The sequence below is a fragment of the Triplophysa rosa genome, unplaced genomic scaffold, assembly GCF_024868665.1.
Source record: "Triplophysa rosa unplaced genomic scaffold, Trosa_1v2 scaffold62_ERROPOS344091, whole genome shotgun sequence".
NCBI classification, from domain to species: Eukaryota; Metazoa; Chordata; class Actinopteri; order Cypriniformes; family Nemacheilidae; genus Triplophysa; species Triplophysa rosa.
The window spans coordinates 51,847-78,507 of record NW_026634645.1 but is presented as its reverse complement, the minus strand read 5'-3'; the positions used below and the strand labels follow the sequence as shown (position 1 = coordinate 78,507).

At 40.2% G+C, this 26,661-nt stretch overlaps 1 protein-coding gene across 1 annotated transcript in view; it reads left to right on the top strand.

Annotated features, from left to right (window-relative positions):
• The window catches only part of kmt2ca (lysine (K)-specific methyltransferase 2Ca), a 122,429-nt gene that overhangs the window by 48,970 nt on the left and 46,798 nt on the right, over positions 1-26,661 (top strand). The window contains 9 exon segments of the mRNA XM_057328655.1: positions 4,040-4,191; positions 4,275-4,384; positions 7,080-7,242; positions 7,391-7,562; positions 12,412-12,526; positions 15,074-15,249; positions 15,979-16,142; positions 21,879-21,986; positions 22,092-22,912. Coding sequence (XP_057184638.1) covers positions 4,040-4,191; positions 4,275-4,384; positions 7,080-7,242; positions 7,391-7,562; positions 12,412-12,526; positions 15,074-15,249; positions 15,979-16,142; positions 21,879-21,986; positions 22,092-22,912 — 1,981 coding nt within the window.

The following is a 26,661-nucleotide window of genomic DNA, read 5'->3' as shown; positions in this document are numbered from 1 at the left end:
CAGTCTCTGGCAGCCTGCCAACAGGCGGAGGATTGTTGTGTTGGAGGCGCCTGATTGGTCGGTTTGAGTTGGACCTATGCCAGCTATTGACAGCGGAGTGAACACAATAAAAGCTCCACTGGTCCACTACATATTATTTAAGGTAGAGACTGTTAAGGTAGACCAGACATATAGGGAAGTGTGTTTGACAATAGCTAGATTGTTTTTGTGCAATAGGATGCAGTTAATACTGTGACAGAGTCTCATCTGCTGCTGCCTTGTAGAATTTGACACCCAAATAAATTCTCTAAAAAGCGTAAATATATACCATATACTACAGTGAAATGGACTTAAAACTGGTTTCAGAATGTAACTCTGCTCCAAAATCTGATGAGCTGTCACATAATATCAGTATCTTAACCAAGATGAATGACGTAATAAGTGACTAATTAGGAATTTGCAGCAAATCTGCATGCTGCACAAATGGTGTGTTCCTCATGAAGCACATGACTTATCAGAGACATTAGCTTTTTGCTAAGATATGACACTAACGCTGCATTTAAAGCGATATTTCGGAAGCAAAACAAAATTTCCCCATGTTTTATTCACCTTCAAGGCATCCTAACTGAATATGACTTTCTTTTTGAAGAATAATGCAGTCAGAGTTACAATACCACGTATCATTTTGCTTCCAAGCGGTAGAATGGGAGTGAATGGGGGCAATTTTTTGAAGCTCCAAAAAGTGCACCCATCGATCAAAGAACGGCTCGCCACGGCTCCGTGGTCTTAACGAAGGTCTTCTGAAGCGAATGGATGTGTTTGTTTAATAGCAGCGCTATTAACGTTAATGTCTCACTTCCGTTATTCCTCGGCTGCGCGTGAACCTGAGGCTTATTTTTCCGGCAAATGACGGTGACGAAAGTTTCCGCACAGAGGAGACTGTATCCTATTGGAACAAAACGAAAAATGCCACGTTCGTCACCGGAATTTACGACAGGCCTGAATCATTGGCAAAATATTTGGAATCTTGCATTATTTTTTTCTGTTCGGCTGCTATATAGTGCGCTAGCATTTTATTCTTTGTGGTGAAAAAAGTTTTTAATATTGTTTGTATAACACATATAATCACGTTCCCCCTGTGGATTAGCAGTTTAAGGCATAAATATGCAAAGAAAGCACAGATTTGGGCTAAAATGATCACTGCTGTGCTGTGAGTCCGTATGAGTGGAGGCGGGGCTAATTTGTATATTCTGCCTGTGTATACGTAATGAAGCTGAGGTATAGAGTTACATTCAAGCTATTTTAAGGCAGAAAAAATATTTTAAAAGGAAAAACGTTTAAATATATAAATTTGATGGTCAAAGATTAGTTTAAAATGATCGACGACAGGGGACTTTAAAAAAGCCTCTCAGATGTAAAGCCAGCATTTGACCACAGTAAAATGGGTCATGTGAGGTAGATGAGATACAAATATCGTTTGGTTTGTTATATATTTTAAATTCCTATATATTTTATTCATATTTAGCTGCCCTAGACTAACATAACATAAAGTGTGCATTGTTTCATAGTTTCACATCTGTTTTAATGCAAAGCTACATGCTACTAACTAGCCACGTAATACACAATAATTGGTCATTTAGATTTATCAGTTTTCTGTATGTCTCTGAATGACTAAAATTATTTATTGCACATAGGTCGTCTACTAATTGGAATTGTACAGAAAATTCTGTTTGATTATTACGTTTTGTGATTTTTTATGTGTTCATTCCCATAAACAAATCTATGTTTCTCCTATGTGGACTTGATATTGACCCCTAAAGAGAAACTTTTTTTGACTTTTTTTATTTGGTTCTGGGTGAGAAGAGTAATTAGTCTGTTTTTATGATGAGTTTTGATGATGTATTACATTCATACTGTACTCGTAACCTCCAGATCAGATTATTAAACGCATTATTAAATTAGTGCCGATCCATGGGAGAAACAGCGATGAAATTCTATGAGTGATGTATAACCTATAATAATAGCTGTGCAGAAATAGAACATGTTTGGATTGAAAATGCATGAGATATTGCATATTGAATTGTCTATTTTTGAACAACAATATTATGTATTCCTCTGGCCTTCATTTACAGTGCTTGCACAAGAATAAGTAATCCACTCGGGTATGCACATTTGTTTGTACACATTTGTTTGGGTGTGTACGTGTGTTTGTTCCTCTAAGGATTGGGAATCAAAACAGGTTCTTGTTTAGAATGACTTCTACTTAGAAGTACTGGAATTTAAGGATTTTCATTACCTGCAACATGTGGTTACCTGCAGTATAGCCCATCAGATACTTTAACAGTCTTTTCTATAACTCTATTTAGTTATAGAAGAGCACTGCTTCTCAATCCACAGCAGCACCACTGAAATAAAAGAAACACTACTGAAGTTACTGAAGCCTGCAGTCTGAATTGAATCAATTGAATATTCTGGATACCAAAACATTTATTTAAATAATGTGCAAATGGGAAGTCTGTAATAATGTCATACTCTGGGCATCTGTGTGACTTTATGCTTAGGAACTTTGAAAAATCAACTTGTGTTGTAAAGTGTTTACTTTTTTCTGTCTTTTCATATTATTAGTGCACAATGCAAATATCCGATAAATCAATAAAGAAAATCGTTTACACTTAAACATTTGAGAGCAATTGAGTTGTTGCAGCCCAATTGACAGAAAGACAGGTTAATGCCAAATAACACTATTAAAAAGACTACACGAGGACAACGGTTGTCTTTACCATTTTAATAAAAAATATCCAGATAAGACATTTGTTAAAGAACACATGACTATTTTTAGGGCTATCAAACGATTAATCGCGACCGTCTCCAGAATAAAAGTTTGTGTTTGCATAATATATGTCTGTGCACTATGCATATTAATTTTGGTTTTATAAACACAAAAGCATATTTAGGCAATATTTCGATGTATTTATATATATTCACCAATAATTGAAATTATATATAAATGTTAATTAAGTTTTACATTTCATATTCTTTGTTCTTGTGTTTATAAACACAAAATGAATATGCACAGTACACAGACATATATTATGTGAACACAAATTTTATTCTGCATGCGATTAATCACGATTCATCGTTTGACATCCCTACTTTTTACACATCCAACTTAAAAGTATGTAGATTGACTATAAAATAATTCTGCTTGCAATCGGGCTGTTAAATTCATAGTGCTTTTTGTACAATGTATATTGGTGATACTAACTGTTAAAAATGATTGTCTGTAAGATCAGTCTCTAAATTGAAAGGTGACCGAATTGGTGACAACTACATCAAATTTGAGAAGAGAATATATAAAAACGGTGTTCATTGAATGAATGAGAAAACATTGACAGTTTATAAAAAACTATTCTCAGTTAATGGGCTTGCAGATTAAAAATGTGAAACGGCTTTGTGCAAGCTAGAAAAAAACACAACAATATTGTCTGTTGGTGTGGCTGCTAATGTATATTTGTTATGGTTTTCTTTACAGTTGTTGTTGATGTAAACAAGCATGAAGTAATTACCTTCTTTACGATTCGATTCTCATGTCTGGTTCTAGTATCTGATGTAAGTGTTTATGAAGAGGAAGTTGCGCACAGTTTATTTATATTCATGCAGATGTTCTGGACAGAGGAAGAGATGGCATACCGTAGTCTTTCATCCTGTCCTCACTGCATCCCACTTCTGGCTGTCCCTCTTCAAACCGGCTCCCTTTTTAAATGCTAATTCCTCTTTTCCGCTTATCTAAGTCTCTGTGGCTCGCGCTCTCTCAGCGCCACATCCAAGAAGCCAGTCATTCCAGCCCCCCACCCCCTTTCCGGCTCGCCCTCTCTCTTTCATACTTTCCTCTAAACAGCCAGTCCTTGTGCTGGAGCCAAGTACGATAACCCCACACCTCGTCATTTCAGACAGGGATGCACTCCAATAGGATGCTGACGTCTAGATGTTTGTCATTTGAGATGCAGCTTGAGATATTCTTTTGTGTGACGAAATCTAATGTTGCCCGTGTCTTCCTCAGGGTCAGCTCTCCAGACAGCGGTCTGCACTCGTCCTCGGCTCCTGGTAGCACAGACCCCACTGCTGAGGAGCCCGGCCACAAGGTTTGGGACGAACTGGGCCAAATCGGCCTTCCCGATGGCGTTAACGTTGAATCTTTATTCGACCCCACTGGTGAGTCCCAAACACTCTGGTGTCGGATGTTTGCTGTGTTTTATCAGTTGCTGATGATGTTTGTTTTTGTATTGTGACTGCAGGGCAGTGCTGCGCTCACCTGCGCTGTGCAGCCTGGTCAGAAGGCGTGTGCCGCGGGGAGGGACAGTCACTGCTGTATGTGGACAAAGCTATCGACTCAGGGAGCACAGAGGTAAGCGTCTCACGACAAGCGTGTTCGAATGGATTCAAAGTGGGTTTGGCTGCCTCAGCTTTAAAACGGTCCTTCCCTCAACTTCTGTCCTTTATCCACCAATAGTGTCACCTGTACTTGCTCCGTTCCACATATTCGCAAGACTCTTCCAGGCTTCGGCCCTCTAAACCTGGCTCCAACACTGCCACGATTACAGTTCAAAAGAGGCATTAGTGGGGTTGAGTGGGCTCACGTGTGCTATACATTTTGCAGCCACGAATCTACGATATAATGTTCCCTGAGAGTCATTTCTATGAAGGAATGACAAATGCGCTCTTTGTTGATTAAGTATTCGGAGTTAATCATGAATGGGGTTATTATTGGCAGTGGAAGAGACTGGAGAGCTTGTGTCGGTCCCCTGGTCTTTAAAATATTTTCTAATTAGGAGGCGAGGCGTTCAGAGCTGCTACAGGCGGCTCTCCTGTGAAACTCCACTAATTAACACAATGCAATGTGACAGACGCAGGGGCGCGCTCCACCCGGCCAGTGAAAGCACATTAGGAGTAATTAATTTCTACATCAGCCCATTTACTTCTCCTGGGAAATGATTATCAAGGATAAACAGATCGCGTTTATCCAAATACGCTGCTGTGCTTTTGTTGACTATCGTCAGTATCTGTCAAATCCCCAAATTTTGGAAATGTAGTATTTCAGCAGATTGCACTCGCTGTTGTCCTCGTATCGCTGCCTTTATCTATATTATTTGTCTGACACACTTGTCTCAATGTTGGTGATAGTGAGTCATTGATATTGAGTGAAATAAGATCTTTTATGTGACATTGATTGAGGATAGTCGGGCATTTTGGGGCCCTTTCTCGTCTTTTTACGTGTTTGCTTCGTTGCCGAAATCGATAGCATACTTGCGAAGCGCGCTCTGTAGAGCAGTTTGTCTGTTTGGGGCTACTGTAGAAACAACATGGTGAATTCCATTTAAGGGGACCCACGGTTCTAAGGTAATAAAACGTAACACTTCATTATGTAAGGTCTTTATACACCTACAGTGTACTTACCTATGAAAATACTGGGTAGTATAAAGTAACTACATGGTTGGGGTAGGTTCAGGGTTGCAAAATGAACCACAGCTGGGTGATCAGGACTCTGACGCAAAGCTTATTACTTGACTACTTATCAATATTTAGGGTCCAATTTTCTACCTATGTGACTTGAAATATTGTGGTGGCAGTTAAGTTTTTATTGATAGCATGAGAAACGTAAATGCACTGCGATACATTAAACATATAATGTAGTAATAGTCAAGAAGACTCGCAGATGAGCGGTTAAACCACAAGTAAACCAAAAAAAGGTTTACACTGGCTTTTCTAAAATGTCAGCATGAGTTAAAACAAGAAATAAAGCTTAAAAGTAACTGTAATGTGGAAACAGGACTGTAATGTGCTACCATTATATTGCATTTCTGTCAATAATCCTCCAAAAAACTACACATTGGACCTTTTATCTCTAAAACCGTTTGTCAAGATATCAGCGTTCATTCATTCATGCAGACAGTAGCTCTACTTGCTGGAATCGAAGCTAGCTGCCCGGGGCATTGCCAAGATGGCTGCGGAGTGAACCGACTTGCACCATAAAGACAAAATAAATGTTCTTTATTTGAGTTTATGGTTCCATAAAAAAAAAACTAATTCATCCACACATCCTTTCTGTTGCGTCATATCTATAAACATCATCACAAACATCAAATGATATTGCTGATTAGCTTCTGTCCTCACCATGAATGACAGAGACAAACCATCCAGAGCACAACATTTCATCTAGTGTTTTATTAGCATCTTTCATCACTTCTCTGTTCCATTTGGAAATCTGCCATTGTGCCTCTTTGCAGATACAGTAGGATTACAACGTGGAAATGTTGTTGTGCTTCATAAAGTGTCCTTGGATTCTTGGCAGCAATAGCGTATCAACTGTAGCTTTTTCACCCCATGAAGGAGATGTTTGATGAGATGGCTTCATTCTGGTTATCTGAGGCAGACGTGGGAGAGAGTGATGAAATACTGTGTGGGGTTACAGCTCTATATGGCTGGCCTTCAAAATGATTCAGGAAAAAAACAGTGTGGGTAGAGACTAGTGTCAGCCCCAGAGGACTCTCGCCGCCTGGACGATAATTGCTTAAAGCTCAGTGTTAAAAGGTTTTTGCAGATTGTTGCATTTGGGCCTTAGGCCAAGGGTTTTTCAAGCATGAGAAACTGCTGACTAGAGACATTTTTTAGTTTAGAGCCCTTTTTAGGCCCTGGTGTCCTCTATTATTCAAAATGCGAGTGCTTTTTTCATACTGTTGATTTAAATGTCTGGCCAGTCGTCATTCGTGGCCTTTTTTAGGATGGCATTTGCCTTGATCCTGAACGCTGAAAAATGCACGGGAAAACAATGTAATGAGCAAATAGACATGCGAGAGGATCACCGAGGCTCAGCTAATAGCCTGACCTTACTATCGAAGGTTTAGCTTTTTAGGCTACACGTGCACTCAAGGCTGATGCAAAAGAGATCCACATTCAGATTCAGTTCAAGAGAAACATTTCACTCAAGTGACCCTAGGAACTCTTAAAAATCGACATATTTAGTCTAATAATGTTTTAAATATTACACAAATGTACCTAAAAATATAAGTTGCAAGGAAGTTTGTGTTCATTTCTTTTGGTAGTGCTGTGCATACTGTAAGCGCCTTGGAGCCTCTATGAAGTGTTGTGAGGAGAGCTGTGGGCGCTCGTATCATTACCCCTGCGCGGCTGCTGCCGGAACCTTCCAGGACATGAAGAAATGCACCGTCCTCTGCTCAGACCACATCCAACAAGCTCTCATACGATGTGAGTTTCTTTTTTACAGTACACACGTTCCCTAGATGCCTTACTGATGTTTCTTTGAATATATGTAACTTTGAAAGACCCGAGCAGCACTTGTGTGAATATGAGATGCTCGGTTTTTATTTTGCCCAACATTTCTCTCTCTCTCCAGCAAAAGATGAGGTGCACTGTGTGGTGTGTGACAGCCCTGGAGATCTTCTGGACCAGCTGTTCTGCTGTACGTGTGGCCAGCATTACCACGCAATGTGTCTGGACATCACAATAACACCGCTTAAGAGGGCAGGCTGGCAGTGCCCCGAATGTAAAGTCTGTCTCGCGTGCAAGTGAGTATCCAGTGCGGCCGGTCATTAATTAACCTTCGGTGTTAATCCAGTGAACGTGCCCCAGTGGATTGTGAACATCTGTAATTCAGACAAATTTCCTTCGGATTGAACGACAATTTCAGATGCCAATTTGAGTGTAGTGCCAACAGCTCTTTTAAACGTATTTTTGTTATCTTTTCATCGAAAACAAGCCCCAGTAGTCTGGTTGGGCCACACGAAGCATATCAAAATGCAAATCGTATGTTGCAGAGGTACCGTGGGGCGCAGTGCAATTCATGAAAAACGTACGCATATGCATTTGAAATAAGTGTGTATATTAGGCAATATCACATGAGCAATGGTGTGTTACGTAAGTGTAAATGCACATCCAGATGGTTGTTATTGCAAAATAAACCACAGCTGGGTGATCAGGACTCTGACGCAAAGCTTACTACTTGACTACTTGTCACATGGGTAGAAAATTGGACCCTAAATATTGATTTGAAATATTGTGGTGGCAGTTAAGTTTTTATTGTTAGCATGAGAAACGAAAATGCACTGCGATACATTAAACATATAATGTAGTAATAGTCAAGAAGACTCGCAGATGAGCGGTTAAACCACAAGAAAACCAAAAAAAGGTTTACACTGGCTTTTCTAAAATGTCAACATGAGTTAAAACAAGAAATAAAGATGAAAAGTGTATTGAATCTGTGTGGGCCTAGACAACGGTAACACCATTATTGCTGTCAATCAATAAGACACTGATAAACTTACTGAACATTTCAAACTCACAGATGGTTTGAAGAAATAAAAAGTAAAAAATTAATCTAAAGAATTAGTTTGAATAATATAGGCCTGGTTTCACAGACAAGGCTTAGCTTGCTTTAGTTAAATTTAGATTTAGTGTTACAGTATCTGTGCTGTGAATGAATACATGGCAACCATTAGGGAATTCGTTTTTTAGTTGTTTTTCATCCCGCTCTTCAACACCCACACTCAGAGAAAGCTGCTTCTTCTACTTCATTTTACATGTCTTGATGTCTTTTTATGCTGTTTTGAGGAGTCCAGCTGAAGAGACCAAACAGAATGGTATCAAAGAATGTGCAGATGGGACACAACAACAGAGAAATATTATAGTAGAGTTTGATTGACAGCTCTCCATAGAGATCCGTTTGCCCAATAGAATTTGTCATTATTTCAGAAATGATTTATAAACTCAAGAATCTTATGCCAGATTAAAGGAGTATATTCTACCTCAAATCTTTTGCTATATTACAGTTAAACGAGTAAACATTTACATTCATAATGATATCAACACGTTAAACAAAACGTACCTGTAGCTCGACGCTTTCGCGTTCCACCAGTATAACGTTAGATCAGGGGTGCCCAGACTTTTTTGCGTGATGATCTACTTTTAAAATGGTAAACCTGATAAGATCTACCAACTAAAAAACACATTATAACACATTCAACACATTTATTTATTTTTTAATTTCACTTCCAATGTGTATTCTCTACATGGAATTCAACAATGCAAAACAATGTTAAGTGCTGATATCATTAATTTTAACACTAAATTCAAAACATCTACAGCACAACAGATTACAATAGCCAGGCCATGTGTACCTTATTCTGATGACTTGCACTGAATTGAATCAGACAGTTTTGCATAATTTGGGCAGTAGCTGCTGGTAGCTAGTCTCAAACAGGCCTCCAAATTGTCATTAGTCATGGTGGACCGGTGTTTTGACTTAATAATCTTCATGTGAGAAAAGGCTGACTCACATAGATAAGTTGAGCCAAACAGTGCGGTCAGTGAGGTGGCACATTTTCTGATATTTGGATACTTCTCTTCTGCAAGAAGGTCCCAAAACTGTCCACTGGCCCTTGCCTTCACCTCAATGTCAGTCTGCAGTGCTAAAATCTCATTTTCCAATGCGGATGGGTTCATCTGAAACAGCTTTCCCATGTCTGTGGCCAGGGACTCAACCTCATGCTCATCTCTAAATGGAAAGCACATGAATGTAGCAACTGGCTCAAGTAAAGCAAAGTCTTGAAAACGTTTGTCAAAGTCTGATCTGACCTTTTCAATTTGCTCAATGTAGCGCTCACTGTCAAGTTGTGCTGGCTCCTTTCCTTGCTTGTGAAGTTCAGATGCAATGTTTTGGAAGTTGCCTAATTCGTGGCACTGCAGCTTTGATGTGAGTAACTGTAGTTTTCTTTTGAAAGCATTAACTGAGCTGATCATGTTGACCACCATCTTCTCTTTACCTTGCAGCTCTAAATTTAGCTCATTCAGCATATTAGTCAGGTCAGTCAAAAACGCCAAATCTAAAAGCCACTGCTCGTTCTCAAGTTGTTTGAATTCTGTATTATGTGTAGACAGGAGAAACTCCTTTATCTCAGGCAGCAGCCCTCGAAATCTTTCCAAGAATTTGCCCCTGCTTAACCACCTGACATCTGTATGCAGCAGGAGATCTGTGTGGTTGCAGTCCGCTTCCTCCAAAAAAGTGCGGAAGAGCCGTCTCTGAAGTGAACGTGCACGAATTGAACAGACTATTTTCATGCATACATCCATGATTTCTTTCATGTTCAGCATTTTCGCACATAGAGATTGTTGGTGTATTATGCAATGGTAATTAAGGAAGTCCGGAAAAGCATCATCCTCCTTGCACTTGGCAATAAAACCGTTAGAACGGCCGACCATCGCAGGTGCTCCGTCAGTGGTGATTGACACTAATTTAGACATCGGAAGCTGTGTTTTGTCGACAAAGTCCTTAAATGCCCGAAAAATGTCTTCGCCCCGAGTGTGTTCTTTCATATGCAGAAGTGTCAGCAGTTCCTCTCTCGCTGTCATGTCTTTAAACACCATCCGTATGAAAACGCACAATTGCGCAGTATCACTAATGTCCGTGCTCTCATCTAATTGCAATGAAAAACATTCACAATCAGTTATGTCCTTTCTCAGTTGCTGTTTCAAGTCATCGGCCATTAATTCACAACGACGCGTAACTGTAGATCTTGATAGCTGAACAGCTTTGATGGCGGACACAATCTCAGATTTGTTTTTAAAATCCCGAAACAATGAGTCTGCTGCCTCGACAAAAGCGTCTTTTATCATTTCTCCTTCTTGGAATGATTTTTTATGTTTGACGATGGTGTGACTCACCCGGAATGATGCCTCCGTGGCTGCTTTTGCTTTTTGGCCTGGACGAGTAAAGAGTGACTGCTGACCAGATAATTGAGATTTCAGTTCTTTTACCTTTGCTCTTCTAAGCTCGCTTTTTGCAGGAAAATCGTTGTCATAAAAAATCATAAAAAAAATTTTATGAAGTGTCCGAAAATGTCTCTCCACGTTTCCTTTCTTTGGAATAGCAATACTTGTCTGGCAGATCAGACAAATGCATTTAGAAAAAGACATAGTGAAGAAAAAATCTTCCTCCCACTCCGAATGGAAATGGTATGTTTTTGACTTTTTGGTTGGTACCGCACTCATTGTAAAAATTGGTTTGAATTTTAGATTGTTTTGCGAACAAGCATGTAGGCTACTGCTAGCTGCGCGATTTCGCGCTCAGTGCTCAGAAGCTCTTGGAAGGCGCGAGCAGCCTGCGTAAGTGGTTTTTTTATTTATTTTGTCAAAATGTATTGGTCAAGTGCAAGTCAGACAGAAATTAAAAGAGGTAACGATATGAAATGTTTTACTAAAATTTAACAAAAGAATATTAGGCAGGTTAATTTATTGCGATCTACCAGCATTGCCTGTGCGATCGACTGGTCGATCGCGATCGACCTATTGGGCACCCCTGCGTTAGATGATGATTTGCATCCCTTGATTCCCGCCTTGAAGTTGATGCATTCGCACCGTTCCAGCCAGGGCTAATATTTTAGGGTAAATGTTACTCAATATTTTAATGTTGTCAACTATTAATCTTAACAAATAGGTAGAATGTACTCAGTTTAATAAATTGTACACAGTAAAATTGCCAGTGTTAAAAAGGTCAAATTGACACTCACAGTGTATATATAATCCACACTCTCAAAGTGTGGATTATATAAACACTGTGAGTGTCAATTTGACCTTTTTAACACTGGCGATTTTACTGTGTACTATATCTTTTTTTCATGGGTTGTTTTTATCAATCATATTGTGGTATATTTTAGTGCGGGTAAAATGTACCCATTCTTATTTATTAACCCTGCTAACTACTATAGTTAAGTCAAATCTAACAGATTTTAATGAGTTGTATTTAGCACCCTCCAGAATCATTTTTTACAGTGAACCTCAAGTGAGTTAAGTTGCTGTTAATGGCTCAGCGCATGCTGTAAATATCAGATGACACTCTCATTTCGTGTGGTTTTGCATTTGATGAAAATACAGGCCTGAAAATGAGTCAATCACCTGAACCTCCTCTCAGCTCTATAAATCTCACTCAGACATGTTTGGTCTCAGAAAAGCAACTGTGAAAGTGTTATTACTCATGTTGTAGAAAGTCAGGTTGTGTTGGACAGAGGAGGGAAGACTGTCCTTATTGTGTTAACTGGTGGTCACTATTAGCTTTTTCATGATCGGACACTGGCCATTATTAGCTTTTTCATGATAGGACACTGGCCATCCTGCTCCAGGTACCAGTATTATAATTGACTGATGTCAAACATTGATTGATAGATAATGGTTTATCATTGTTAATGTTATTTATGCTCCGTAGTCATTTCGAACCCATGACTTGCGTTCTTATGAGGAACACAAAAGGACAACTTCTGACATATAAGAAGGACCTTCAGCAGGGAGGATAAAAGCAACTTGAATCCTGCTTACCCATGTGCTATCCTTAATCCGTTCTTCTTGTTCTTTTCCTCTGGTTTGTAGGAACCCAGGGGACGACAACAAGATGCTGGTGTGTGATTTGTGTGATAAAGGCTATCATACCTTCTGTCTACAGCCTGTCATGGATGCCTTACCCACCAGCGGCTGGAGGTGCCAGGTAAGCTTGTGTTTGTGTGTAGACTCGGTTTGTGGTGTGGTGTTTGGGAATATTCCACAGCGGGACGTGAGAACAGGAGTTTTTTTTATGTAACGCACTCTGCTCCACCGCAGTCCCATCTTAAGGCGTTTTTTATAGTCGGCGGTTGAAAATAGCTTTTGTGCATGTAGTTGTTTTATTGCAGTTGTCTTGGTGGATGGATGGAGTGCTTGACAGGCTTTCAGACCTGCTGTGAGAAGAGAGAAGCTCTTACAGCACTTTGATTCGTGCTTTAAGCCTCTGGATCAGCCGCATTCAAACACATTCTCAGAACTCCTGCTTTTTTGTCGTTTGTGTGTTTTTGCACACGTGGAGTTAAAGAGTTCATTTTGTGTCAAATTCAGTTTTTGCGGGAATTATTCAACTCTGCTGTTCCAACCCGGTCTCATGAATTGCGTATAAATAACACGCTGTTGCATTATCATGAAATACGTACGCCAAAGTTCGATTTTGTGTGCATATGATACGCCAATGTTTGCGTGCACCTCGCTTGAGAGCCATTTTGAAACGTACATGAAGAGGAAACACTGAAATAAATTAAAATAATACTGTTAGGTTTAGGGTTTGGGTTAGGGTAGAGGTTATAATATGCATGCACGCTAACATTAGGTTTAGGGTTTGGGGACAGGTTAATAAGACAAATTGCCGGTTAATATGCACGCGTGCCAAATTGGCGTATCATATGCACGCAAAAATAGTTGTATTTATGCACGCAAAATCGAACTTTGCCGTACGTATTTCACGATAATGCAACCCGCGTGTTATTTATACTTAATTCATGAGACTGGGCTCGCTGTTCGTGTGCATGCTGAGCTGTGTAGTTTTACTATAATGGTGCTGGTGAGGTATCTGTTTGTCTCTCAGGTTAAGCATTTGTGTTTCATTGACATGAACTTAATAACATAAAGATCACATCACGATCTGAATTTATGAGCCTTACTCTTAATTTTAGAAATGTAAAGCACTGAAGTCATTTCATTTAGAATGAGTTGCTCTTCAAATGGGGCATTGTGGTTAGTAGTTGCTAGTCAACCCTACATGTATGCATGTGTAAAAATAAAGAAATAAAATGGAACCAGATCTGAACCAGATCTCTTTAGGCTTCTTCTGTCTCTGTTCTGCACTTGGCGCAAGTGTTGAGGAAGCTCTTGCTGTGATCAGAATTGAGTAGTAACTCATCATCAGAGACTGGAGAGGCTTTTATAACTGCGAAGAGTCTGTGGGTGATCATAACAGTCGATTCTTCAGTGTCCTGACAGGCTGTCCGTGATGAGCTTTAAGTGTCTGTTTATTGATTTGTCTCAATTGTGATGAATTTTTTTACAGATTTGCTCCTATAAAGTGCTGATAATGGAGGCTGATAAACTTGATTTACATTTTTTGGAGCTGTAGAATTTACATGTAAATCTGAATTGATTTGAGCTTTTTGAGAATGCCCAGAAAGTGCACAGAGCTGATGTTCGTCATTTACAGATGTAGACCAGCCGTTTCTGCTGTTGTGTGCTCACAGGTGTGATGGCTGTTGTGCTAAAAATATAGATGGTCAGAATTTGACCTTTTGAGTTACTTCTCTGTCTTTGCATTAATACCAGGCTTTAAAATATCTTTTATTGTCACCTTATCAGGTGCACATCTGTATTAAAAAAGAAATGATTAACAAATGAGAGGAAAATAATGCTTTGCTTTTGTGAAGTGTAAAAAATGGCCACACAATTATTTAATATATAGACTATTTTATCATTGACTTTATGGCGACAAAACAACTGTGTTTTTACATGCAAACAACATTTGTGTTGCTTACACTTTTAGAGATAGATGTGTATATTTTTTATTAAAATAGATTTGTTCATTTTTATTTGGTAATAATGCCAGACTAGGGACCTGATCAGACAGAACGCATCTTTTGCTGTTAGATGCGCCTCTTTTGAATTGTTTTCAGTTGGCCGGGCGCCTCGCGTTTTGGGCGGAGCGCTCTGTTGAAGTTGAAAATAACTCCACTCTGAGCAGAAAAGCGATTGACATCTCTCCATAGAGATCCGTTTGCCCAATAGAATTTGTCATTATTTCAGAAATGATTTATAAACTCAAGAATCTTATGCCAGATGTTGTGGTATTTGACATAAAATGTTGCATTACAGTTCTCTGCAGCATTGAGGTCAGTCAGTACTCAGTTTAGAGTGGACATGTGGTTTTCGAACAGAAAAGACGCGTTCCGTGTGATCGCCCGCTAGGCCAGCATGTGATCTTATCTGAATTTTGATTGTCGATCAACGATCATAAAGCTATGACACAATTGGTTTTGGATAGACATGTTGGGAATATTTTTCCCTGGCCTCAGTTACATCAGTAGAAAAATACATTTTTCTTTAGAGTAACGTACACATACATTGTGCCCAATGCAACCAGAAAAAAACTAAGAAAATAGTGTCAGCTTTGTTTTTTTTAACAGTTATGATTTCATGTAGGTATGTATTTGAAGATGTGAAGATGATGGTTGTGTTGTTGCAGAACTGTCGGACATGTGCTCAGTGTGGCATAAGAGCCAGAGGTCAATGGTCTTCAAATGGTCTCATATGTGAGGGATGTCAACAGCAACAGGAATCAGCTCTTCTCTGTCTCATCTGTGGACGGAGTCAAAATACAGACAACCCTACAGACAAACACACCTGCTCTACCTGCAAGAGGTAAGAAACTGCTTTGTGCCCTGAATAACCTAAATAACCTCCGAAATGTAAACACTAACATTGATATGTCATAAAAAAACATGTATTCTGACTGAATGTAGTGTCCGAGCTATTGTGAGCATGAAGAGTATTGATTGAATCTGTATCGCCTTCATAAACCATTATCAACCAATAGAAACACTGCAAATTCACACAGATCTGTACAGCATTGAAATTGAACCGCTGGCTTTGAGAGTGACACAATGAGTCTTTGTGTAAAGGTGTGCGTGTCATTTCTTCATCTAATGGATTTGATTATCTTCCTTCGAGGATTCATGAGAGGTCAGATATAATGAAAGGCTTATGTGTTATAGAGCGGTCTTCACACAAGTGCCTTTAATCTGTGTCATCTCTGCACACACCATGACTTATTTTAGTTCAAAGATCGTTGCAGTTTATTATGTCAAAGTATTTTGGGAACTGTACACTATGTTTGCGTAATTGGTATCTAGATTGTACTCTTAGTTATTTCTTTTTTTCTCAAGATTTCTGGTGCTGGTATACAGTTTTCTGCTTACAATACACGTTAGGCTCTGCTCTGCCCAGAGTTTTTGCTTGTATTTTGTAAAAATACAGATATGATTAGTGCCAAAAGTAGACGTACTCTCTCCTGCTGTCTGCGGTCAAGTCAAAGGTTTCTCATCATAGACTGGGGCGTTGGAGTTCATTGTGTAATTCTCTCTCTCTCAGATGGGTTCACGTGGACTGTGAGAGACAGGAGGGCTCTGACCCGGATGGCCTGGTGCAGGATGGGTACACCTGCAGCGTATGTAACCAGGTGGAGGAAGAGACCGGGCACGAACCGACTGTCAGCCGCCAGGAGACGTCGCTCGCTGACCCATAGCCAGCCGAGGGTGAGTCCATATCTCTGATGGGTTTGTTTGCCATCCGTCTGGCAAAATTACACAGCAGTCATCGCATTTGGTAGCTTTACAGAAAAATAGATCCTGGTGGAGGAAGAGGGAAGTTGTTCGGCTGATGTTTTTGAGGAGTCAAGGACATTTCGCTTCATTTGAAAGTGTGATTTTGGCAGGTTGGCCACGAGCTATAGAGATGCTCAACATGTTCATTTTACTTTATTGAAATCCAGCTTAGTTTTAAGGGTGGGCGGTATGACCAAAAAAATGTATGCTTAAATTATTATTTTTTTCACAGTAATGATATATAACAAAATAGAGTTGTATGTTTATGTATTTATAGAAACTCATGTCTACGCCACAGATGCTGGAAATGTTTTAATAAGCTTCTCCTCCTGCTTTGGATTTGGTTGTGGGTCCTGTTGATCTGTTTGTTTGTCTTCATTTCTTTGTCAGCCTCACGCGCAATGTCTCACTTTGTCTGTAATGTATATAAAATAGTCACATTTTATTTTGTCACAACGGCCTATATACTTTCATACCACCCAGGTCTACTTGATTTTTTGACAGCAGTGTTGTACTGTTGGTCAGCTGCAGTGGCGTTGTGTGTGTTAGTGATGTTAAGCACTGGTTGGTTGACTCAGGAGGGTAATGTTAAGAGGTTCGGTTGAGACTGGCATTGAATGTGACAGAGATGTAATGCATGGGCCTAACTGGAATTACAGTGGGTTTGTCAGTTTGTGCAGGTAGAGAAACGCTGACGCAACACAACCTCTCAACATCTTTATAATGTATGCCATGTTTTTTGTGCAAAGGAAACTTGGAAATATCAGACTGTGCTTACTATCTGATTTAAATGTTTAAGGCCAGTAGAAGACATTCAGCCTATGCACTATATGGAGAATATTTAGAGATCTAGATTTTCATTTATTTTTGATGTTGTATTTACAATTATTTACTTTCTGTGAAAATAAACTAGAGCAAGCCCAGAATTCCTGTTTCAAAGGGAAGAATGTCAGGATGGGGAAGAAAATTGGCTTTGTCATGTCATTTTATGTGGTCTTAACCTGCGCCCTACAGTATCTTTAATAGGCCCAAAGTCTAGATCGCTGGAGGTCTCTCTGAAACTCTGCCGCTAAAGAAAGGAAAACAGAATGCATCTATTAGCAGCTTCCTGTGCCTACGGCCCCAGCTGGTGACCTATCATTGAGGCCCCGAAATACTAAAAGCAAGTCTTATTTTCTTTGTGCCCATTATTATCAGACGTAACGACAATGGGCTCATCCTCCAGCCCAATAGCAGCGAGATGAATCTTCCATCCCCCAACTGCACCTTATTTATTACGAATGGTTTTCCCCCTGTGGGCTCATGGTGTTGAGTTGATGTATGTTGGCATGTGGTTGGCAGAAAAGGATGCGATCAGACCCTGCAGTATAAGAGCTCTTTGTAAAGCCAGGCTTGCCAGCAGCAATGCATTGGGTCACTGCCAACAGCTAGAGGAAGCAATCATCCCATTGTTGAGCCCCCGAGAGAGAGAGAGAGAGAGAGAGCACTTATGAAGACATGAGACGCCCACCTGTTAACCAACACTACCACACCCCCACTTCCTGATAAACACACACACAATCAACATGTCTTTCAGCACACACACAAACACACGTAAACACTAGGACTGGAAAAGAAGGAAAGTACGATATCAGTACTAGTGAACATATACTGTATGATTTGCAATACCACAGCAATGTTAGGATGATGATTTCTGCATTGAAATATCCACAAAACGGTAAAAGAATGTTCAATATTGAATTCTATTTTATTATTGTATTGTATTGAAATCCAGAGTTATCTCAAATTTACCCAGTGACACGGTCTGTCAGTGGTTTCATATTCACGTTATCCTCAGTTTTTGGTTTAACTTCTATAAAAACCATGGAAACAGTGCGCTACATTATACAAAACTGCAATGTACAACAAATGTCTCATGCAAGCCCCCAAGCAAATTCACAGTGACAACTGTTTTGTCAGATAAATTTGTGATTTAGCGCTTCTTTGAAATTGAATGGAATTAAATAAAATAATTTGAATTTAAGTGATCAAACGTATTATAAATAAAACTTTAATTTGTTACCTTATCCATGGACGTGATATTCAAGACAGATTGATTTCCTTTGGATGTGGAGGTAACCTTTCTTTACAACGTCATCATGCTGCGATTTGTTTTGAATAAGCACACTTTAGTGGCAAAACTCTCTCTTAAATATATAGTTATTTTTTAATTAGCTGTAATTTAAATACTAACTTGTAGCTAATGTATTTTTCAATGAAATAAACAATTACTGTGTCCCAAATATTATACACTGTGCATTTAAAATATGCGCTATGCACTGTAGTGTATGAATTTAAGGAGGGTAGTGTTGTCCTTAACAGTTTTATACTAACTAGGTTTCCCAGACGATGTCAAATGACTGCATAAATTGCGTGTCATTAAACTCAAGTTGTACATTTCACTTTTTTTTTTTTAAGATTTATTTTTGGCGTTTTTTTGCCTTTATTTGACAGAGAGAGACTCTTTTCAGAGAGGACAGGAAGCAAAGTGCATGAGAGAGAGGGGGTAGGGTCGGGAAAGGACCACGAGCCAGGACTTGAACTCGGGTCACCCAGGACGCACCGGCGCCACATGTCGGAGCACGAACCACTCGACCACCTGGCTCCACCCAGACTGTACATTTCACTTTTGATATAATTTGTATCTGTTCTGTCCATCAGATTAAAGCTTAACTCCACGGGAGAACTTTGCTCTCGCAGCACCTAATAGCCCTGCCTAATGTCCTCTATGTAAGCTAAACTTCTATTTTTTCTGTTGAATGAGTGCATCATCCGGGTACCTCTTATATTTGTTTATTTTCATAGTGAACACACGACTCGCAATGACTCTATTACAAAATGGCATATAATAGTGCATAAATAGGGTCGCACCTTATGTTTTGGGTTTTCAAAGTAATATAGAAATAATAATGATGAAGTGCAAGAAATGAAACAATTTAAATAAATACAAAAATCCTATTTCATAATAAAAATGTGAACTGCTCATTTTGACTTAAACCCTAGTATCGACTAGCGTAAGTTTAAAGGTACCTGTGTGTATGACGTGTGTACCCAGCGCGCACACACACACACACGAGCAGGTGATTTCAGAGCTTGTGTCACACGGTCAGTAGACGGGTATTTTCCCATGGGTGCTGTAAAACGACTCCACTGTCCATCTGACGACGGCTTCTGTTGTCATGGACGCGCCGTCGGTGAGTCATACTGACACAGCCGAAAAGATCTGCCACCGCGCTCGCTCAGATTATCCAGCGCACAAACATCACACCGTCACCTGGACTCGTGCACAGATGGCTGATGGTAGTGAATGTCTGGCTGATTCCAGGTCTTGTGATCTTGGGAAGTGTTAGGAGTTTCGACTGCAGGCTACTGGCCGTCTGATGTCAAATCCACACTGGGTTTAAACAAGCCTTTGCATTCATCTGATTTACTCTGGAGGAGAGCTGCCAGGTGACACCGTCAGGTGAGGATTTGTGAGTGAAGGACTCGTGAGAGTTCACCTGATAAGCACTAATAGCGTGTCAGTGTGCTGAGATCAGCCGGCGGCTCTCTTCTGGTCTCTCTGGAGTTTAGATGTGTCAGTATTCTCCTTTAATGTGTCCTGTCTGTCAGACTGGAGTCATTGTGCATCAGTTCCTCATGATCCCAGCAGTTTTCCTCTGTGTTTGAACTCTGCATGTCCGCTGAGACCCCCTTAGGCCTGTTTATATGTATCGGGCAGCATATCTACAGTAGTTTTCACCCACCACTGAATGGACTGTACTGTAGCTCAGCAGTTTATTATTTGTTGGGCTGCCAAATTGCTGTGGAAGGGTGGGAGTATTTGGAGAATTTATAATTTCGTTATCAGCGGTTGATCTTGAGGTGAGAAAAGGACATTTTGGAGCTGGGGTGAGTGAGTACATTTTGATAAACCTTGAGTGTGTGTAGATGTTTGTTTTAAAGCATGGTAGTAGGGGAGGGAATGGTGTTCTTTAGACCATGACTTGTCCTCCTGGGTTAAAAATAGCAAGCAGCTCTGAAGCAGTGAGGCTTTCATCATGCTTTGCAGTGCTAGTGAAGTGTAAGTGTGGATATGTTATCAGGACACCACAAACAACATCACTTCAGCACTTTTGAGTGATGCGTGATCATCCCGACCCCGCCCCACATCAACTCATTCCACACAAACCATTACTGAAATAAGACCACAAAAAAAGAGCTGGGTTAAAAAAATGATCATGTTATGTCACAACCTTGGACCAACACTACCATTCGTAAGTTTAGGGTCACTGGCCTGAAATGTTTTTCAACATCGTGGAAACTTTTAATCTGAAGGCATTTAAATGTTAGAAATGAGTTACACCGTGTCTACACCGGACGCGGCGTGGCAACCGTTGGGTTCCAATGCGTTCTATTGTCTTTTGTCCGGTGTAGACACGGTGTAATAGTAAGAAAAATAGTTCTTTCAACATAATTAGTTTCTTTCATAACTAAACAGAATTTGATAAAAACAACTTTAGGAAATCAATGACTTGGACCAAATAACAAAGAAAAAACTTCTTTCTATACTGTTTAAAAAGCATCTTAAAGTATGTTTACACAACAACTATAGGCAAAACAAAACAGAAAATTGCAGTTTTGAAACACTTGGCAGAATGGAGACGTTTTCAAAATAATCCACGTTCACGTGGTAAAGAAGCGCGTAATGTGCACGTGACATCACATTACAGTTACATTTTCTACTTCACACACAGATGACTTGTTCAAACTTGCACTCCGAACCTATTTTTAAACGTCTTCATTTTCAGGCACCCAAAACTCGGTTGTCTTGTAAACGAACAGCCCAAACACACAACAAGTTTTCTGTTTTTAGATGAAGACCGTGTTGTGTATACAACCTTTCAGAATGACACCTCAAGAAACTGGGATTCGATTTATTTTGCTTTTTTTCCACCTCAAAATCCCCCAAATGACCTGTAAGGACTTTTACTATTGAAATATTGCCTGTGTAAGGTTAGGAGGGTTTTTTCAACCGTTGTTTTGGTTTCTTTGGTACTGAGCGAGGAAGAGCTGAGAACATGACTCATGTTTATTCGTGTATCAGCAGAGAGAGAGAGCAGGGCAGGGAAATATGTTGTCATGGTGACGGCGCTCGAGTATTCCTCTTGTCTGTTCAGAGTGATAGAAGCATGAATGGATGATGGAGAAGCGAGCAGGACAGTTTTACACACATGTGTAATATTGATACTAAGACAATATAAGTGTCATTTCTTACCTACTGAATCCATTCAGCTGTGATTTTAATGTTATCAAAGCCGAACTCTCCTCAGAATACCACCCCAGCTTACTGCAGGGGCTTTGTTTCCTTATGTAAATCACATTAAGTCACAGACAGATCTCATTGACCCTGGATTTTTTTTGCATTAAACAAGCGTTCTAGATTACCTGATGTTTTATAATATAAAATGGTTCACCAGCTGTGTGCTGTGTGTTGAAAACGTTGCGTGTTGTGATCACAAATTGAGAGGAGATACTTGGAGTGCTTCTCCAAACACATGTTTATTGTAACTCAGAAACACAAATGTGCATGTTCACAACGCCAGAGTATTTCATTGGTTTAACATAACACTTCTTGACTCTCTTTAGATGTCTTCATGGGTTTTGAGGAAGTGAATGAGGTAGAGGAGGAAGTCGAATTGGAGCCAGAGGCCGGTGCTAGTCCACTTCCTTCAGTTCCAGAAGAGTTTCTGTCATGTAAGTGTTTATCAAGGCCATCCCTTTTTGGTTTGATGCAGTTTTGTGTTGTGTAATATTGTTTTCTGTAGACACAAAGCCCTTAGATTCCTGTGTCTCTTTCAGCTGGTGAACCTGTCCAAGAGATCCAAGTGACGGTCACTCTGACCGAGGGTCCCGAACCTCCTCTGTGCTCCTCCACTTTGGTGGGCGTGTCCTCGCTCTCCTTTCAGGCCCCTTCCACTACCGAGGAACACGATCAGGAACACGATGTCCTCGATGCGTCGGAAAGGGTGAAGGAATCCGAGAACACACCATCTGAAGCTTCAGAGGATGAACCTAAAGCAGACGTTTCGAAAGCTCTTCCAGCTTTGCCAACCAAAGAAACCTCCCCCAAGCTTTCTCCAGCCCAGGAGGAGGACCCTATGGAGGTCTGTCCCTCAGATCTCTCCAGCGTGAAGTATAAAGAGCTTGTCCCGGAAGCCCAGAGCATCGGAGAAGGTATTGAGCATGGACAAAAGCAAGACCAACAAAGAGACCAAGAGGAGGAGGTGGAGGAACCTGAGCTCAGTTCTGTACTACCTGAAGCCGGTAGCGTCCCACCGGTTGCAGAGCTCAGTCCTACAGTGGAAATGCATACTACACCTGTCAGCGACCACAGCTTCTCAGGTTTCAGCTCTCCCACGGAGGATAAGAGCCTGATTTTAAAACATTCCCCCTCGCTGTCCTCCGAAGGCTCCACCAAGCTGACACAGTCCCCGTTCTCAACAGAGGCCTCGCCCAGGGAGACGTCTCAAAACCAGACTCCTACCTATGGCCTAAACCCAGTCGGATACAGCCCCAGTGTGTCCAACACCACCTTCATCCCCCTAACGCCCAAAATAGGTATGGGAAAGCCAGCCATCTCAAAGAGGAAGTTTTCACCAGGAAGACCGAGGGTAAAGCAGGTAAAACCTCTGGTTTTTGGCTATTCTTTCATATTGCTTGGTCTCCTGATTTCTGTGGGACATTGATTCTGTCTGTAATTTTAGCCGTGCAGTAATTACTCCTTTGCTTTACATGTTCAGTCGTCACATTGATTAGTGGCAGAGCGTCGTGCGTATTAATTAACATGGAAAAACTCTGTCTGGCTCAGGCTTTTTCTCGCTCACTCTCTCTGTTGCTCTGTCTTTCTCCCCTGCCCCGCAATCCCTCCGCTGCCCTTCTCAAATACATCACTCACGGTATCCCAGGAGAGAGGGGGGTGGGAGTTGGCTCAGAAGCCAAGGGTTTATGGAACATAAAGGAGTCTTTTCGGAGGTGTGTAATTCCAATAACTGCTCACTGAGCTGGAAGGCACAGCACAAACCCATTTCCCCTTTGAGCTCGCGAGCAGGGAGGATGCTGGGAACTACTTTTGAAGGCCTTCTAGGCTGTCAGAAATCTAAATGAAACCTGGCATTGCCCTGTTTTTGTATCCAGTAAAGGAAACTTCGCTGTTAATCCACACATGCTTGCAAAACAAAGATTTAACTGTTCTTTATTTTTCAGTGTTTGGCTTATTAGGAGTTTAGCAAATTTACCGCTGCCCCACTGTGTGGCTTAAGCCTGTACACATCAAACCCATGCCAAAGATATAACCGTGAGGAGTCGCGTCTCTCGTCGAGGCAAAAAAGTTGCACATAAACACATCACAAAGACTGTGGACAACTACCATGCATGTTCTGCGCCTTCGCAAATGGAAATAACTCTGTTATACCAGCAGGTGGCAGTAGTCATTATTTGTCGTACAGAACGGTATAGACAGTTTCATCGGATGCGTGAGCCTGGACTGCAGTAAACTTCTGGTCTGTGTTTGTTTATTGGTCTGGCTGTAATAATAAAACTGTTTATATTTTATTTAATTGATGTTGATGTTAATATTAATTAATATTATTATATTACTGTATAATAATTGTATTAATTGATGAATGGCTCCTGTAGTTTTGTCGCATTTAAAGAAACCGTATGGGACATTGACATCTAGCGGTTGAGCTTGGTATCGGAGTCTAAATTCAAAATATTGGAGAGAGAAGTTTAGCCAAGTAAAGGTTCTTCTCGGTTTCTTTTGCTTGTTATCAGAAAAAATCTACAGGCACTCTATTTTTTGCGAACGTGTGCTGGAAGTTAATTGCAGTCCACGAACGCGTACGTGCGTGGTTAAGCTTGTTTATGCTGTTGCTTTGAAACCATCTATAACAGAGGAACTTGAACTGTGGAAATACAATTTGTAAACAAAGCTTATACACAAATTTGCGAATATAGTGTGTATTTATTGTATAATAAAAATACAAGCTAGTTAACAGCCTATAATAGATTGATTTGTTTGACTGACTGGCATGCTTAGATGCTAATTCAGCGAGGACTGACTAGCGAAAACTGCAAATCGCGTCATAAAAGTAGGCAGACCCACAATCAAAAGTGGCCAGACATTGACTAATTTCTATGCGTCGGCTTGTTGTTTAACAGGCTTTAGACCCAAAACACACCCTACGCAACTATGCAAATGATGACGGCAATGCTTGGTTAGCGCATGGCAAGCACAGCACTCTTCTATATACTTTAAGATGTTGTATGCTGTTTCAGCAGTTTTGTTAGCTTCTGCAAATTTGCTAACTCCAACCACATGCCATTTCTCCACAACACTGCCATACAATGTCAGCAGACCTGAACATGCAAAATGGCTCGAATCACTGAACGTTTTTGGCTAGTTTCTCCCTTTGTAATTGGTCAGGTTTTGGGGACATTTAATGCTTTGTATGTTTACTGTGTGTTCTGCAGTTATTGTGATGGCAAAAAACCTTGTAAATGAGGTTGCGTTCAGATGACTGTGCCATTATGCTGGATGTGTTGTTTTGTACATTTAGGCACGTAGACCTGACCTGAAAGACAAAACTGACCTGAGGAAAGATTTACGTTAGTGCCTACTGTAGAAACTCTGACCATGCAGAATGTTGCATTTTGTGTTGTGTAAGTTTGTTTCCTTTTGGACGCAGTGTAAATTAAAAGATTGGCAGCTGTCATTAGTTCCAACTGAGGTTGCTGGTTTTCTCTGTATAAGGGTGTTTTCACACTTGGGTCCTCTTTAAAAGAACCGAACTCAGACCCCTTTAGGTGGACCAAGTGGTGGACCAAATGAAAAAGGACCGAGTTCTTTTTATGTTCACATTGTCTCTGTCCCTGAAAGAGGACTCGTATCTACATTCCAGCCCCAGCCTGACAAATTTACACTCCTAGGGCAGGGCTTCGGGACAGTTTTCAAGTCATAGTCAAATACGAGCTGGGCATCGGGCCTTTTGCACTGTGCCATGCTCAATGGCCATTGTCGGTTCGGTTCGCTTTCAAGGGGTCTGAGATCGTTTGCCATGTTCACACATGGGCCAAAAACCCAGCGAACTCTGACCCCTGAAAAGGAGCAAGTGTGAAAACACTCTAAGTCTGCGTAAGAGTGTGTCCACGCTCCCTTGTTATCGTGGGTGTATGAGAGAGAATACGTTTTTTTGTTGTGCAAATTAAGTTTGAGCATTTCAGCGTTTTCTTGAAGTAACTCCTGCTGACTCTCTTCAGAGAAAACTCAGGCTTACTTTGCGGTCTGAATTTGCCAGAAGGTTCAGAGTCCTCTTGGGATTGGCTTCAAGTTTTTCATTCGAAAATATGTGTCTGTTGGGCGAACTTGAATGAGATTTCATGTTTCCAACTACGGCTTATTAAAGTGTCTCTTGGGCACTTACCCAACACCAAGCAACTTCAGTTAATATGTGCAGCTCTTTATTTTCTTTCTTTCGTTTTCTTCTTTTGATGGACTGGATGTTCTTTCTCAACATTTACCCAAACTGACATTGCATGAATGTTGATTTGCAAACGAATGCGCCTCCATTATTCACCATTATGCATAATTTAACATTTCTGTATTCACAGACATGTTTGCGTGTTAGTCCCCTAATCCTTCCTTCTTCCAGAGTTAACATGTTTTTAATTTGATGTGTTTGTTTGGTCTTGTTTTTAAGGAATGATATATTGTAATGGAACTTCATTAACAATTTGTTTTTTTCATAAAGGAATCTTCCGGTTCAATTACCAGTTTTGCTTTGTTTAGCATATGTATTGAATACTGCTAATAATAATTTTGGCGCATCTCTGTTTGTAAAAGTAAACAGAAAATGTTTATAAGTGAATGGTAGTCTCAAAAGACTTTACATTATATTAAACCTTATTCAAATTTATGTACAGAATATAAGCACTAACAAAAAATAAGTACTAAAATGATCATGAGCAACATGTAAGTTAACTTATGAACCTGAACATTCCTTTAACCTGTTAGTTTGGGATAAACCTATACATGACAGCATAAACCACAGTAAAGAGCATCCACGGCGCGGCTGTTGTTTATTATTTATAATTCTGAAGTTATTTTCATTTAGGAAAACAAAAAGTCGTCACAGTGATTGTGTTATGCATTGTAAATACACAGACTAACCCTCATTAGCTTGTTAAACAGGCTATAGGCTCCCCGTGACGCTTGACATAATTCTCTGTGTTTATCTCAAAAGACCACTCGTTGTCATGCTGACATAATCATGCTTGTTTTTGTAAACACACCATTAAATGAGGTTGCTGCCATAGAGACGGATGCCTTATAATAAAAATCCTTGTGTTTTTCCTCTGTTGTAAGAGAATT